We start from the raw sequence: 16,787 nt of genomic DNA, 5'->3' as shown, positions 1-16,787 counted from the left end.
CATGCCGCACACTTATGGCCAAAAGGAAAGGCCACTTTAAATTAGAATAACAGGAACAGTGTATTGCACTACCAAAGCTACCTAGCATGTCCTATATGCTCTGTAAATAACTATGTACAGATACCGAGATGTCACACCATGTTACCTGTTACCTGTTTATTGCACAATGTTGTTTTTTTATTGGATTCTATTATATGTTGTACCACTGTATTGCACATCGTTGCGGGCAAGACCACCCGCATTTCATTGTATACCTGTATGCCGTGACAATTAAAACTCTTGACTTGACTCTTGACCTGTGTCCAGAGCAGCATTAGGTGCTGTGTATGCTTTTCATTCATTTAAGACACATTTATTGCAAGGGATTTGTATACACATAAACTCAACAAATAACCTCTGTTCTCCTTGCAATGCATTTTTAATTCTTTCTTATACAGTAGGAAGGGGGAAGAACACTATATCGTGGGTGTTCCTATGACTTGTATTCTGCTTACAGCTTCGAAACTCCACTTACTTCGTTTTACAATGTTAAATACAATCAAAACGTTCCCGTATTTCTGTCCGCTTTATCGTTTTATGACAGCAATCTATGCACCAATAATAACAAGTTGAGTTCTAACAAAGTACGTATTACATGCTGGGTAGGCTGATAGAGTATGCACGTTCATCCGAGGGGGGGTCGGATTCTGGCAGGGAGTCAGAATTTGGCACAACACCGGCTAGCAAGCTAGCTAGCTACTAACGTTATAAACTATACACAATATGTACAACGACACAATGATTTACATTAGTATTTACAGTGATTTAATATGCAGCGAAATAACGTTATACGATTTAAATTATAAATACAAATATGGTAACGTGGTTGTGGCTTTTACAAATAGTGGTTAGCTTTAGAGATAAATGGCTATGATCACGGAGCACTAGTGTTGGGTGAAACAGATACTAGCCACAGATTCAGGGTCAGTTATTTTCCTATTGTACGAATTGTTAAGCTTATGTAAGGGAAATCTGATCCTAGGTCTGTGACTAGTAGGCAGGAGGCTACGCTGTGGTGACGTCCGTCAGCAGCGCCAAATAGCAGTGTAGTTTCCCAGCGAACGAAAACATAAACGTTGTTATTTAGCTACCTTTACGATTAATTGCGAATATTTTCATGTTGAGCTATAGATTGTGGATAAATACGGACAGAAAGGTACACCATGCCAACGTTAATGCTTTATTTATCTCAAACGAGCCTATTTAGAAATGGTCAATGGGGAAATACATTGCATTCCACAGAGGGTGGAACAGGGAAAAAAAAATTACGTAACCACGGCACTACACCTCCCTATTGGCACACCAATAACTATCACTGTGGCAAATGTCATGTCTCTCGCATATACCGTGTTATGGCAAACAAATTGTGTTTAAATTCTTGGGAAGAACCGACAGACTGACTAACAATTTACTCTATAAATCTATGGGATAGAATCGATCACCTGTCAGCGGCCGAGAAAGTAAAGGCCACAATCTAGCGGTGGAGCAGGGTTGGGGTGTTGGTCCTGGGGGGTCCGGGAGTCCTGGGGTGGGGGGGTGGGAGGAAATGTCTTTTGTAGTGTCTATTGTGGTGTCTGTAATAGTATAAGTAGATTTTTGATGTTTTTATGTTCTGTATTTATTTATTATTATTTAAATTTCAATTTAAATATTGCTAATGTCATTATTGTTATTATTATTGTGGTATTTGGAGGTCTTGTTATTATTAGTATTACTGTATTGTGTTTGTCTGGTTTTGTGTATAAAGATTTTTAAAAAGAAAAATACTTGAAAAAAAAAGATCACCTGTTGATGATGCCTTTGATTTGACTGTCCTTCTCGATCTGCTGCTGCTTCAGACGCCGCTCGCTGTCGTCCAGCCGGCTCTGGTACTGCAGCAGGATCTTGCTCGTCTGCTGCTCCTGGCTCACCAGCCGATGCTCGTACTCATCCAGTTTGCGGTGGGACATCTTCAGACGCTCCTTCAAGGAATAGATCTCCTCCTCATACTCCCGTGCCTGAAGAAAGAGAACGTAAAAGTGAGCCTGAAGGTGCAGGTATGATGTCTACCTAGATGTACTACGATGTCTACCTAGATGTACTACGATGTCTACCTAGATGTACTACGATGTGTACCTAGATGTACTACGATGTGTACCTAGATGTACTAGAAGGTGCAGGTACGATGTGTACCTAGATGTACTAGAAGGTGCAGTTACGAGGTGTACCTAGATGTACTAGAAGGTGCAGGTATGATGTGTACCTAGATGTACTAGAAGGTGCAGGTATGATGTGTACCTAGATTTACTAGAAGGTGCTGTATCCAACCAACTTACTGATTATCTCTTACAGAATGACCTCCTAGACCCTAATCAGTCAGGCTTCAGGACTGGTCACTCCACAGAGACGGCCGTCATTGCGGTCACAGAGGCTCTTCACTTAGCAAAAGCAAGGGGCCTCTCCTCTGTCCTGATTCTTCTGGACCTGTCGGCAGCCTTCGACACGGTCAACCATCAGATCCTCCTCGCATCCCTCGCAGGAATGGGAGTGACTAATCTCTGCGCTGGCATGGCTGACATCATACGTCGACGACCGCTCCTACCAAGTATCATGGAGAGGAACCGCGTCGGCCCCCCACCCCCTTCGGACGGGTGTCCCCCAGGGCTCGGTCCTTGGACCCCTCCCCTTCTCCCTCTACACCAAATCTCTGGGTATACATTATCATGTATCACGCCTTCTCGTATCATTGCTATGCCAATCAGTGGAGGTTATTCCATGACAACACGTGAAACACAAATTCACTCATAATTCATAATTATTATAAATGTACATATATATATTATTTTTTTTTATTATTATTTTTTTATTATTCTAAATGTTTTCCTCTGTAAAAAAATGCCAGTGGATTTTTTTTCTTCAAAAATGGCCAAAAGTGACAGCTCTGAGCTCTCTGATCAGGCCTGCAGTCAGTAATGGCTAGCTGTAAATCACTCAAGTGCAACTTTCCCTGCACGGGTTGATATTTTTATTCTATTATCCAATCAAAATAGGCTATTTGAGTCATCTAAGCCCTGCCCGTGCAACGTTGTGCTACTCACGAACGCGGGTTGAATGATTGACAGCCCTCGGCGGTCTGAGACTCAATCAGAGAGGAGCTGCGAGACATGGCATAGACCACTGCACTTCCGCGTTACATGAAGCTCGTGAGGAGGAGGGGGGCGGGGGGACGAGAGCAGAGCAAGTAACAAGACGCTTTAGGGAAGTGAGGAAGGAAGGAATGTTTATGATTCCCAAGATGTGATGAGGAGATATCAATAGAGAAGGAAAGAAGGAAGCTGCAATATTCAATGGAAGATGAGATCGGTCACTGCTTTGGCTGTTGTGTGGTGAGTGCATTTAAAAAATATATATATATTTTACAGTGATTATAAATTCATTGGCCCGCTGTGGCCTTGCGTGTGTAATACACCAACACGGTTCGCGCGGGCACCAGGTAGCCCCCAAGGACCACATGAGTCGCGTTTCTAATCAAATATTAATATCGCCGCGGGGAGGGGGGCATAATCCCACGGGACAATGGGATTGACCGATATGTTTACCAATATTCCAATGTACAGTTTTGCTGTACCATTGACTCAGAATGGTCTGTTTTATTGAAATCGTTACAGCAGTATAGTTTGTTTATACTTCAGAAGTAATTCATTTAAACATGGTCCCCAAAATGAATGGAAGCGAATGAGGAGCCTGACACCTGGGAGGAATGGGGGTGTTGCAGCGTTGGGGATGTTTAAAAAATATAATTTAATATACAATATAATATAATAATTTTGTGCTTCACCAAGAAATTTGGTCAGCAGCCGCCACTGATGCCAATGATACCCAGCTCTTCCTCTCCTTTCCTCCCTCAGATATCCATGTCTCTGAGTGGATCTCAGCCTGTCTGTCCGACATCTGGATGACGACCAACCATCTCAAACTGAACCTAAGCAAAACAGAATTGCTTCACCTGCCGGCCAAATCCTCCCTGCTGACCGACCTTTCCATCACAGTGAAACATTTTGCCGTGGCCTCGTCCCCGACCGCTAAGAACCTTGGTGTAGTCCTTAATGATCAGCTGAATTTTTCTGCTCACATCGCTGCGATGACCAAGACCTGCAGATTCCTCCTGAGCAATGTCAGAAGGATCCACTCCTTCCTGACAAAAGAAGCAACTCAACTCCTTGTCCAATCAACTGTCATGTCTTGCCTCGACTACTACAATTCTACCGACCACCACCACCAAGCCTCTTCAACTCTTCCAGAACACTGCCCGTTTGATCGCCAACCTACCAAAATCAGCCGATGTTACTCCACTTCTTAGAGAGCTGCACTGGCTCCCCATCACCACATGAATCCGCTTCAAGGTCCTTGACCTGGCATATCGCTCTGCGAAGGGAACGGCTCCCGCCTACCTCCGGTCAATGGTCTCCAACTACACACCCTCAAGACCCACTTCTATCCGAGCTCCATGAGGGTCATAAAAAAGAAGCTGCCTATTCTCTGTCCTCGCTTCACAATGGTGGAATGAACTTCCCACCAGTCAGGTCAGCCAAATCCTGACCAATCTTTCGTTGTCAACTAAAAACACACTTCTTCAATCAATATCTGAAATGAAAAAAGAAAACGGGGGGAAAAACACTAACCTTCTTACTGTTCTATACTACCATGCACTCATCATACTATAGTAATATGTCTTATGTCTATGAACTCAATACTGGAGCAGCCAAGTTTCAGCACTGTTTGATCATTGTTAATCAGTTGTACCCTTCCTGCTGACTTGTCGTACAGAACTTGTAAGTCACTTTGGATAAAAGTGTCTGGACAAATGTAAATACTAAATGTATGGTGATTATAGTGTACCTAGATGTACTAGAGAATTTGTGGGAGGTAAGTTTCACCAGAAAAGGTAATAATTTTTCTTCTTTTTTTTACCATTATTATCATGCTGGATACAGGAGCTAATTGTCACAGGTGGGGTGGTGGAATAGGACTCAAGTCCAGACAAATCGAGGCAGATGGCGTTCAATTATACTCTTTTCACAGCACATACAGGTCTAACTAATAACATTAATTATGGTTCTGTTTCATGTAGGCGTGCCAGAGCCATCCCAGTGAGCCAACATGCACAATATCAGGGACCTGGCTCTGGCACATCTACATGGAACAGGACCATAAAGGGGCACTTCACCAAAAAACAATGCTAATTTATTTAGCATATAATCTCACACACATCCAAAAACTGTAAACCGTTTTGCACACATTCATTTAGTTCAGTAATTCTCAAAGTGTGGGACGCATGACAGAGGCATGACAGGGGGGTGCATGAGCCACCGGGGGAGTGAACGCACTGAACTATTGTTTTGATGTCGGCATGTTTCTCGCTGGTTTTCCTTACCTTCGCGTGGGGTATGTCTGTTGCATTTATTTATTTAACATTTTATTTGAGCTTACATGGTGTTTTTTTGTTCTTGATTTATTGTGATGTTTCTTCTTGACTTGTTTAAAGAAGAGGTGTCCGGCCCATGGGGACATTAACGTGTATTGTCGGGCCTTATAAATACATTTGATTTGATTTGATTATGTATGCAAATGAGGTGTACGAGAACGTGCTTCCAGTTTAAAAATGAGTGACGTTTTTCATTCATGGGAACCCAGCTGCGATTATTTTGGCCACTTACGGAGACCGTTTCACGCGTTCAGGAATCCGGAGGAGGATTTTTGTAAATGTGTTAGTACAAACTTTTGACAAAGATAGTTACAAAGGTACTTACGAACATGTTCGAGAATGAGGACCAATGATGTCTGTAGGCAAAACACCTCCACTTCCCAAACCAAACTGTGCACGCTTCATTTGGGGAGAGACTCTGGGATGAAAGCATGCGACGTACGACGACCTGACGATCACTTTCATCCATAATTTTCCATCTCCCAAAAATGCTCGCATGGTTCGATTTCAAAAGCAGAGTTTTGCCTACAAGATGACTATTTGAATGTTCAATGTAATTTTTTTCTCCAAAACTAGGAGTGATTCAGGTGGGCAGCATGTGACATTAACGTGTGTTGTCGGGCCCTATAAATAAATTTGATTTGATTTGATTTGTGAGCACACTTTTAAGTGAGAGAGTGAGAGAGTGAGAGAGAGAGGAAACGCTGAAATGAAAACACTCTGACCCTCTCCAGGCGCGACTCATCCATGCTCTTGGAGTATTCCTTCAGCACTCCCTCCCGATCAGGCCGCAAACTCTCGATGTCAGCGGAGAGATGTGGCATGTTGGACACCCATGCTACAGTCCGTTCGTTGAGGGCTGAGGTGGTCAAGCTGGAGCCCTGAAACAAAAAGATCTGTTGTATTAATGGAATGAAACACTGAACGGCACATTCCGAAAGCCATCAGACTTTGTAATGCATCAGTGAGCACAGGGTGACAATCTGACATAATCTTCCTGGACTTTTTTGGGGGGGGGGGGGGGGCTTTTCTGTATTTTTCACCCATCCCAATTTAGTCGTTATGCCAATTCCCTTCCTGGTCGTTGCTCGCATTGCCCCACTGTCGGCCTGGGGAGGATGTAGAACTACCACATGCCTCCTCCGATACATGTGGAGGCGCCAGCCGCTTCTTTTCACGTGACAGCGAGGAGTTTCACTGGGGGAACGTAACGCGTGCAGAGGTTCACACTATTTCCCCCAGATCCCCTCCCTGCTGAACAGGCACCCCGACCGACCCGACCAGTAGGAGTCACAGTTTACAACGACCAGGACACATACCCCACCGGCTTCCCACCCGCTAACACTGCCAATTGTGTTAGTAGGGATGACTGACCAAGCCGGTGCTACCGCTGACTGGACTTTTACTTTTAAATCGACATTTTACAATTTTACTATTTTTACTGTACACTTACTGTATATTTTGGCTGTATATTTAATATTTTAGAATGTATATACATAACAGAATGTATATCCCGGACATATTTTATTCTTTATTCATATTTGTATTCTTATTCATGACTTTTGTTTCTGACTACCTAAATGTCTACTGTTTATTGTGAGTGATCTGTAGCGCCGAATTTCCCTCAGGATAAATAAAGTATTTATATTCTAATCTATTAACATTTAGAATGTCTAATCTGAGGGGAGAACTCAACTTAAAAATTCTTAAGTTCTTAATTCTTAAGAAGACATTGCATTTCAATATGTGGAGTGAAACTATGGAACAGTCTGAATGTTGTGCTTAAGCAATGTCCAAATATAAGACAATTCAAACAGAGGTATAAAGAAATAATTGTCACCAGGTACAGGGATGAGGAAGGGATTTGACATTCACAGGTGTTTAAATTTGTATTTTATTTTCTTCATACTGTATATATTTCTTATGTTTTGCATATATTTGAATATATATATATATATATATATATATATTTGTTTTGTAAGGATTTAAATTAGTAATGAATTACATACATTTTTAGTATAGAAAAGGGGTAGGATTAAATAAGTGTATACTTCTTCCTACTCCTTTTCGAACATGTAAATTGAGTTATGTTCTCTTTTTTAGTTTTTTTTCATTTCATTGCTATAGATTAATGATTTGTTTTTGTTTTATTTAGTTTGTATTTACATGTTCGAAATAAAGATTTCAAATCAAATCAAATGTCAGTGTTTTACGGCTACAGTAGACTAGTGCTATCTAGAAGATAAGAAAATTCTGTCCCACTATAAATCCATCATGCAAACGACCATGCAAAAGCATTTTGTTTTGGTCTTGTCATTTTACACCATATCAAGATAATGGCATTATGCACAATGAGACACTGAAATTAACCAGTTACCCAAGTCTGAGTACATAGTATGATCTTATTCAATTACCATTAAGTAGACCTCCATATCTTATTCATGTGACAGATTACACATTTCAACTGCCACCAATCGTAACAACAAAGCAAACTACTGTATGAATCACCCTATTGGGTAATGAAACATAGAGGTGCAATGAGGGAACTGGCATATTCCTTTATCCGGAACTGATCTGAAAGCAATATGGACAATATGGACCATTTTACACCAATAATATAATAATAATTATAAAATAGAAATATTAACAGGAACATATAAATAAATGCAAATATATTACACCAGGCGGCGTCTCTCGATAACATATTTGAGTGTTGACTGTTTTTAGCTTTGGGAGACAATTTGTCACGTTCACAAATCTAGACTGACTCATCTTTTATAGGGTTGATGTATATGAATACTGCTTTAAAAGTATTCTCTTTAACACATGGGACCTTCTCGTTGAAATAGGCAGAGTGGAGTAACGTTAAGTCAAAAGGAGTGACCTGTTTGTTGCCAGCGGGCTTGAGCAGATGCTGCTGTGGAGGCTGGAGTTGCAACGGAGGCTGAGGCTTCTTGGTACTTTTCGTCGGCGTATCCGTGGACTCTTCTGTGGTCGCCGGGGGCCCCTGGCTCTCCCTGGTGGGGGTCGTCTGGTGAGGGAGTCCAGGAGCAGGACTGTCTGTGACCAACATTTGGGGCTCCTGCTGCTGCTGCTGTTGCTGTTGATGTGGTTGTTGTTGTTGTTGTTGTTGTTGTTGTTGTTGTTGTTGTTGTTGTTGTTGTTGTTGTTGTTGTTGTTGTTGCTGTAGTTGTTGTTGGTGTTGTTGGTGTTGTTGTTGTAGTAGTAATTGTTGTTGTTGTTGTTGTTGTGGATGTTGTTGTTGTTGTTGCTGTTGTTGTTGTTGTTGTTGTTGTTGTTGTTGTTGTTGTTGCTGTGACTGTTGAGGCTGCAGTGGGCGGGGCATAGGCTGCCTGCCACCAAAGCTGGACTCTGGAGAATCGAGGCGGAGGTTCCTGCTCTGGGGGCGGGCCCTGGGCGGGGTGCCTGTGAGCGGAGGGTTGATGGAGCGCTGGGACTTGAGGTGCTGGACGGCACCGGGTGCCATGGACGTGTGGCGGACAGGGTGAACGGTCGTAGGAGGTGTGGCCAAGGAGGCAGGGGTGCCTGTCCCAGTGGCTGTTTGCGAGGTCATTCCCATGAGAATCTGTTGCTGGAGAGACTCCTGAGAGGAAAAAGACAGAATGGACGGAGAAATTATCAGGGAGGTTGTTGAAAAGCAAGGACACGTAGTGTCATAGATGCAAAGCAAACTCGTCTCAAATGATGTGCCATGCCTGTGAGCCGCCACTAGGGGAAGATTGGCTAATAGTGTGTGAAAGAGTGAACGTGTGAGTGAGTTAGCCATGCTGTGGCCTGGCCTGAATTTTTAAAGGTTGCCTAGCAACCGGAGGGTTTACAAGAAACGCAATGGAGACGCAAACCCAACCATACCTTACCAAACCTGGCCATCGCTAGCCAACAGAGGTCTGGAGAAATTCACAGTATAATAAATTACTAAACTGCAACCCACATGTCAGATCAAGACAAAAGAAAAGGAAAGGCGCAATACAAAGTGGGGCTCTTTTTGCCTAGAGTTTTCCGTTTGACAGCATTACAGATTCGACCTTTAAGTGGTATAGATTAACTGTTAGTAGTGTAGTTGATGCAATGCCATTCGTTTTCTCAGTCCTGTGTTTGTAGTTCTGGCCAACTGCCCAGTTCCGAGCGAACCGGGAAGCATCAGACAGGCATTTTGGAACTTGGCCCGGCCATGTAACGCTATGATGGACTGGGCCGCATTCCAACATGAAATGCTGGAGGACTGCAGATTTTTGCTGTTAATGATTGAAGCTTTTGAATGCATGTTATGGTTTGGAATAACACTTTTTTTTGTCTCGTGACCCAATTAGATATCTGGTCTATTATTCCATACCACTTAATGTCCAAAAATCAGAACTATCCCTTTAAACTACAAGCAGTGGGAACATCTGTAGTTCTACTTGTAGTCAAGATATGTAATGAATGTGGTCTGTGGAATGTGGAATGTAATCAGTATTGTTCTACAAGGTCAATTTGCATGTTCTTGGTATCTTGGAACATCTAGGGACCTGGGGGAATGTATTCCCAGTGTCAGAAATATGTTACTAGGCTTGAGTAAATTGTGATGAAACAAAGGAGAATATAAATTATGATTTTTTTTTGCATCTTTGCTGGTGAATAACACCATGTTACAATTGTGCTGGATCCGACCTCGCTCACTGAGCTCATTCACCACCTTCTTGAGATCAAGTGTACCAAACATCTAAGCAAATGAATAAAGGGAAGATGATTAAACAGAAGGATTTGTAGATACAGTAATAATTATAATCCATTTGAATTATACATTCAAAATTGAATTATGAACTATAAATGACCTTATTATGGTCAAATCATACATCTATGGATAGGGAAAAAGCTCCTCTTTGCAATGGCAGTGTTTAATCTGGATTGAGTCATTTCCTTACGGTTTTACGATAAAAGAGAGAAGTCCAATTGGGGGACCCTACAGCTTAAGATGCTTGATAAATACAGGCCCTGGTCTCTGGGAGGCACTACAGAATAGAACCCCCGCCCCCCAAAAAAAATACCTGCACTTGCAGCGACAGCTGGCGCCAGGCCAAGTCGTTGCCCTGGTTCTGCCGCGTGAAGTCGTCGCTGTAGCTGTGCGAGTGGACGATGCTAGGCTGCACCAGGCTGTTCTGCGAGCGCAGGGCGGACAGGTCCTCGCTGCGGGAGAACGCGATGTTGCCAAAGGCTGCGGTGTAGTCATGGTGGTGGTGGTGGCCGTTCTCTGGCTGCTCGGGAGCCAGCAGGAGAGGGGGAGGGGCCTGGGCGTGAGCCGGGGAGTTGGAGTGAGCGGCCAGATGGAACAAAGGGTTCTGGAAGGACAGGGGGAAGTGCATGGCGGCCGCCGCTTGCTGCTGCTGCTGGGAGAGCGAGTCGGTGGGACCCCCTATGTGGCCCATCTGGCTCAGCCGCAGCCCGGAGCCGGACGAGCCCGCGGGCAGGTGGCCTCCCATCCGCAGGGGGCCGCCGAAGCTGTGGCCCAGGCCGGCGATGGAGGCCTGCGAGGAAGTGAGCATGTCTCCCACCGAGTTCAGGTTGGAAATGCTGTTCATGCGGGAGTCCTGGAGATCCATCATGGAGATGCTCTTGTTCACGCTGATGACCTTGGAAACAAGGGAGAGGGGTAACGTGGGCATGGCACTGGTTTTTCTTGATTTATTCAGTGAAAACAGCTTGCGTCCCCCGGATCTTAAAAGGAGGATGCCAACATTATGGAAAATGAGCTTACTGTCACAGATTAATGGTACATGATAAGGACCAGCTAGCCTATCTGTTGTTTGTGTAGTGGTCCGTATCCGCTTCCATTAATTTGTGCTGAGCTAGGCTAGCTTGCCTCTGGATAGCTTTGTACTAAACGCACAGAGAGGAAATTGGTATCTATCTTCTTGTCTGAGAGGACAGTAAGCGCATTTCCCATAATGTTGGTGTGTCCTTTCAGGACTGAAGTGTGGTTTCCTCTCAGATACATTTTTTGTTGCTATAATAATCTGGTAATACTTGAAATGTTGCTTGTGAGGCCTTACAAGGGATCACAAACAGATCATATAAGCATAATAATTATAGTATGACTTTATAGTATACTAGTATAAACCATAACGATGTATCAATATTGACGATTCAGTTCATTCAGGGTTTTGCGGGCCAATATTTTCATGATATTAGGTCAAACAGTTGGAGAGCCTCATGATACATTTAAAATTAGGCTTTTTCCAGAAAGTGACTGAATACATCTTTGACTGTATTGTTCACAATAGTCTCAGAACACAGTCATAATTAAAAGGATGATCATGTACTATATCACATAATTTTCTTCTCAGGTCATGACAATCTACAAATGTTCCATGTTCCTCTCAAACCCTCATAATTAAGATTTGACGATTTACCTTGGGGTCAGGCTCGGTGATGTCCGAACTGCTGGTGCAGTATGCAGGGCTAGACCGAGCCAGGGGGGGCCTGGTCACGTAGAACACGTCCCTCGAGGGGCGGAGGTCTCGCTCGGCGTTGCGCCTCATGTTGAGGTGAGAGGAGAGGGCCTCCACAGCTGATACCCCCGTGGTGGGGGAGGGGAGGCGGGAGATGTCGATGGAGCTGGAGAACCAAACCACAACAGCTTAGAGAGGGACATGCCAACATACGTAATTATGTGAAATGTGTTTACCGTCTTCTCCAGAGTCAGATAAAAAGATAGATCAAAATGTCCTCTCTGTGCGTTCAGTAGAAAGCTATCTGGCTGCAAGCTAGCCTAGCTTAGCACAAATGAATGGAAGCTATTATGGAAAAATAACATGTTCACCCTCTTACATTCTTTGTACAATATTTTGTGTAATATCCATTTACTACTTGTACGATAAACCAGCTTACTGGGCATAAATTCTCTAGCGTAGGCCTACAGACAGCATGTTTTGTGTGGAACCACTTTAACAACCAATTCTCTCATAATTCTCTCTCTTGGGGCTCACTCGGCACATTGTCTTCCGCTCTCTGTATCGAACTGAGACTATGTGCACATAATAAACGAATAATAAGAATAATCTTTTTTTCCTATCCATTGACTCAATCTCAATTTTTAAAAGAGTTTTCCACAACAAAGAGGATACAGACTACTAGCCTAGCTTAAAACTCTGGGAGAGGTGTTTTTGGCCAACAGCTAGGCTAGCTGTCATTTGTGCTAAGCTATTGTGTGTTGTATATTGTGTCCATATGTTACTTTTGTGTTCTATATTGTCTGGATCTTTTTTTATATACACCGTGGGAATGGGGGAATGCAATTAACATTTTCTGTATGTCTTACACAAATGGAAAACTGACAATAAAGTTGACTTTGACTTTGACTTTGACTAGGTTAGGTTGCAGCTGGATAGCTTTCTACTGAGGAAATTGGTATCTATCTTGAATCTTGTCTGACTCTGAAGAAGACGGTAAGTGCATTTCCCACAATGTTAGTATGTTCCTTTAAAGGACCACATCAGTCTTTTCGACATGTGGCTTCTAATTCATTCTTTGAAGAAGATGGTAAGTGCATTTCCCATAATGTTAGTGTGTTCCTTTAAAGGACCACATCAGTCTTTTCGACATGTGGGTTCTAATTCATTCTTGCTCCTATAGATATGAAAAGGAGCCCTTCCCTGTACCTCCCCTGCTATACACAAGCCTGTGTGTAGACTAATATAATCTGCCCGTAAGATTTTGTCGTTCTCTGATAATAAAGTAAAAGAATATTCATTCAAATCAAATATCTGTGGGATGTTCTGAAAACGTGTCAGTGAAGGCATTCTCTCAGTGCAGGAACAGGGGAGAGGAGAGGCCAGGGGAGACGAGAGATGGTGGAGGTGGTTTACATGTTCCTACACCACAGTCACTTTGTAATGTTTTATCCACGAAAGACTTGCAAACCTTTTGTTCAAGGGACAAAAGCCACAGAACGAACACTGGCTCAGTTAATTTGTGTGTGTGTGTGTGTGTGTGTGTGTGTGTGTGTGTGTGTGTGTGTGTGTGTGTGTGTGTGTGTGTGTGTGTGTGTGTGTGTGTGTGTGTGTGTGTGTGTGTGTGTGTGTGTGTGTGTGTGCGTGCATGCGTGTGTGTGTGTAGCTATTGACAAGCGCAGTCAATAGCTAAACAGCATCTAACTTTTCTGCATATTTATTTGAAATTCCAACACAGCAGGTGTTTAAATTAGTGCTGCAACGATGAGTCAACATCGTCGATGACGTCATGCACTTAATGTTGTCGATTTGCATATTCATTACCGACACATCGTATCGATACTTATATGCCGTCTTTGCAGTGGAAATGGCAGACTTTCAAAAATGATTTGAAGTAGCCAATAATAAATATTTCACTTCATTAGCAGAACTATTCTAAAATCACCAGTCTGCTATAAGCTATTCTCCCTCTCTATTGTGTGTGTGTGTGTGTGTGTGTGTGTGTGTGTGTGTGTGTGTGTGTGTGTGTGTGTGTGTGTGTGTGTGTGTGTGTGTGTGTGTGTGTGTGTGTGTGTGTGTGTGTGTGTGTGTGTATGTGTGTGTGTGTGTGTGTGTGTGTGTGTGTGTGTGTGTGTGTGTGTGTGTGTGTATTTACTATAGGATACTCTTTTGACATGGATTAAGAAACAATCCTGATTCCTGAGTCTATTTTATTCAAAAGGACTATATTGATTTACATATGTTTATATATCGTCTTTTTATAATCTAATCTCCTGTGCTAGTACAAGCACAAGCACTATAGCACGGAGTGGAGAGAACACACAATACATATACTAACTATTATCATAGTTGTGATTTTTTGTGTTTTATTTTTTTATTATTTTTTAAACAAACATATAAACAAACATGACAACACACGATAAGATATACAAGCATTATTAACAGTGCACATCCAATGAAATCACCATATAGTTAAATGTCTTATACAGGATATACCCCCAATACCTGCTATCTAATACCCTACACACATATGCTCTAGCTCGTACCCCCCCCCCCCCCCCCCCCCCCCCCCGGACCCCCCATTGGATAATCCATCCATTATCCCACGCTCCTAACCAGACACTACCATTATATGCTAGCTTTTATTATCTCATAGTTGTGATTTTATCATTTATCTTTTCTTTTTGGCTGGTAATTTTTTTTATTTAAAGCCAAAAAGTGAATTAAGTTTTTCAGCATTTAGCTACAGGCATAGATAAATTGTATGTAATGATAAACATAGTAACTGATGGGTGTTATATTATTTCAAGATTATTAAGTGGGCTATAATGATTCAATAGATAAAAAGCAGTAATGGCATGTAAGTTACTCACCCTACTCATGTACAGTAGGCATCCACACTCAGTGGTGCACTGCTCATGGGACGCGGTAGCACGCCGTTCCACCTCCTTACTGAGCAGAAGCACGCGCACGCACATGCACGCTCGTGCACACAAAAATGCGTTCCACAACTTTCATTCGACTCGTCGTGCCATGCGCCAAGTACCCACCTGGCTACTTGTCTTTGCATAACAATAGCTCAAGTCGTCAGGTGTTTGAATGTGAAAGGGAATTCAGCGCCATGAATCAAATTATCACCCCAACCCGCACACAGTTAATGCGGTAATGGTAATTTTCCACCATATCTGTTGTCAATATTATTTCTTTATATATTGAAGGCTACATCCTGCAACTTTTTTCAGCTTCTCTATTTCAAGGCAATATTTACAAAAACTAAACTAAAACTAGTAATTTCCTATACAAACATGTTTCCTACTATTTATGCACATAATAATCATTATAATCGTAATGCTGTGCGGGAGCGCATGCACGTGACGTCATTAAAACACAGTGCAACCCCTTATGAAATCATCACTGCACCACTGTCCACACTACACAGCATTTACAGACATAAATAAACTTCATGGCTCATCTCCTACTCTGGTTATTCAGTAGGTGGTGTCAGAGGGGCAACTACCCATGTGACCTAAGGATAGTAGTACCGCATATGAAAAACATGTACATCATTTAGAAATGTTCAATTGTAAATTGAATCAATTAATCGACTAATCGATTACAAAATAATCGTTATTTGCAGCTCTAGAAAGGTCCAGGAGGGAGGGCGTTATTGGAATTGAGGCACAATAGAGCAACTTTTCAAGGGGAAAATAAATGTTAGATGGCATTTTAGTAATTTTATGAGCTGACCTTGATGGGCTCATCAAGGTGGTGGTGTTTAACACATTGGACGCCAGACCTGACATAAGTCGGGTTAACTCGCCGAACATTGGGCGCCAAACCCGAGAAAAGTCGGGTTTTCATCGTTATTTCTTTTATTCGATATTTCCCTTCATAATTCATCCATCCAGCCTGATGTTATCATTGGGAATGGGTCTGAGATCGCAAACGTCCAATACCGCCGCCTAACGCCTTGCAGCCGCTATTGCACTCCATTTGAAACGATATGGCTTGGTGTCTGGGCCGAGCTGCGTCGTGCGGGCAGGGTCTAACTACTCGGGCAGGGCAAGCGGTTATAATGGATGCATCGACGAGGGTCACCCCCCCCCCCCCCCCCTCCCGTTCATGTTCAGTGCTGGATTGAGTTGGAAACACGATCGCGATCAGTAGGCCTACTTGGAATGGCGATCAGATAATTGGAATATTCTTTTTGCAGTACATCATAGACACGGTAAGGGCTATATGTTATAGCCCACTGCTGGGCCTCCGAAGAGGAAGAAGGCCAAGGGTGGAGGAGCCTCTGCCGTGGCTGCCAGTCATCCTGCGCCCGGGGGGAACGGTAGAGATCTACGCGGCCAGGCGGCTTCCCAGCACCGTTCCTCCGGGCCGGCTGCCCGCGGGGGCAAGTGGCACCCTGCGTGCGGTGGCCGGCATAAGTGACTTTCCCCTGCTGTCCCTGCTCCCCCCCCCCCCCCCCCCCCCTCCCCAAAATATGATTTTGATATGACAGTAAATAAAGGGTCCTTCGTGTAGAAGGACTATTTTTTGTTAAGCAAAACGTGTGTTGATTCACTACATTTTGGGGGATACGTCATGTGCAATTTAAGCCCACAGCTAAAATGCTGGGGTTGCGACCCTTGCTTGAAGTGTTGTGCAGTTTCTTAGGAAAATTGCTTTGGTCGCTATTGTGTATAGGCAAGGCTTGTAGCTTAGCACTTGGCCAAGGCTTGTATCCTTCTCTCTACTTAAGATGGCGTTCTTTCTTACGTGAGTAAAAGTGAACTTGGGTTTTTTTGTATGATGAGAGTTGTGTGTGTTTTCATAAACGTTTAGTAACG

The 16,787-nt window shown here is 43.1% G+C and overlaps 1 protein-coding gene across 1 annotated transcript in view; it reads right to left on the bottom strand.

Moving 5' to 3' along the window:
- LOC311226541 (ras/Rap GTPase-activating protein SynGAP-like) overlaps positions 1-16,787 on the bottom strand; it is a gene marked incomplete at its 3' end in the record, with an annotated part of 153,477 nt that overhangs the window by 26,235 nt on the left and 110,455 nt on the right. The window contains exons 12-16 of the mRNA XM_084311961.1: positions 11,914-12,118; positions 10,552-11,133; positions 8,388-9,107; positions 6,229-6,384; positions 1,825-2,036 (exon numbers count right to left, since the gene is read on the bottom strand). Coding sequence (XP_084168087.1) covers positions 1,825-2,036; positions 6,229-6,384; positions 8,388-9,107; positions 10,552-11,133; positions 11,914-12,118 — 1,875 coding nt within the window. The remainder of the gene's footprint in view (positions 1-1,824; positions 2,037-6,228; positions 6,385-8,387; positions 9,108-10,551; positions 11,134-11,913; positions 12,119-16,787) is intronic.

Source organism: Notolepis coatsorum, assembly GCF_963971535.1.
Source record: "Notolepis coatsorum genome assembly, chromosome: 4".
Classification (NCBI taxonomy): Eukaryota; Metazoa; Chordata; class Actinopteri; order Aulopiformes; family Paralepididae; genus Notolepis; species Notolepis coatsorum.
The sequence above is the reverse complement of the archived record's forward strand: the minus strand, read 5'-3'. Positions and strand labels throughout refer to the sequence as shown.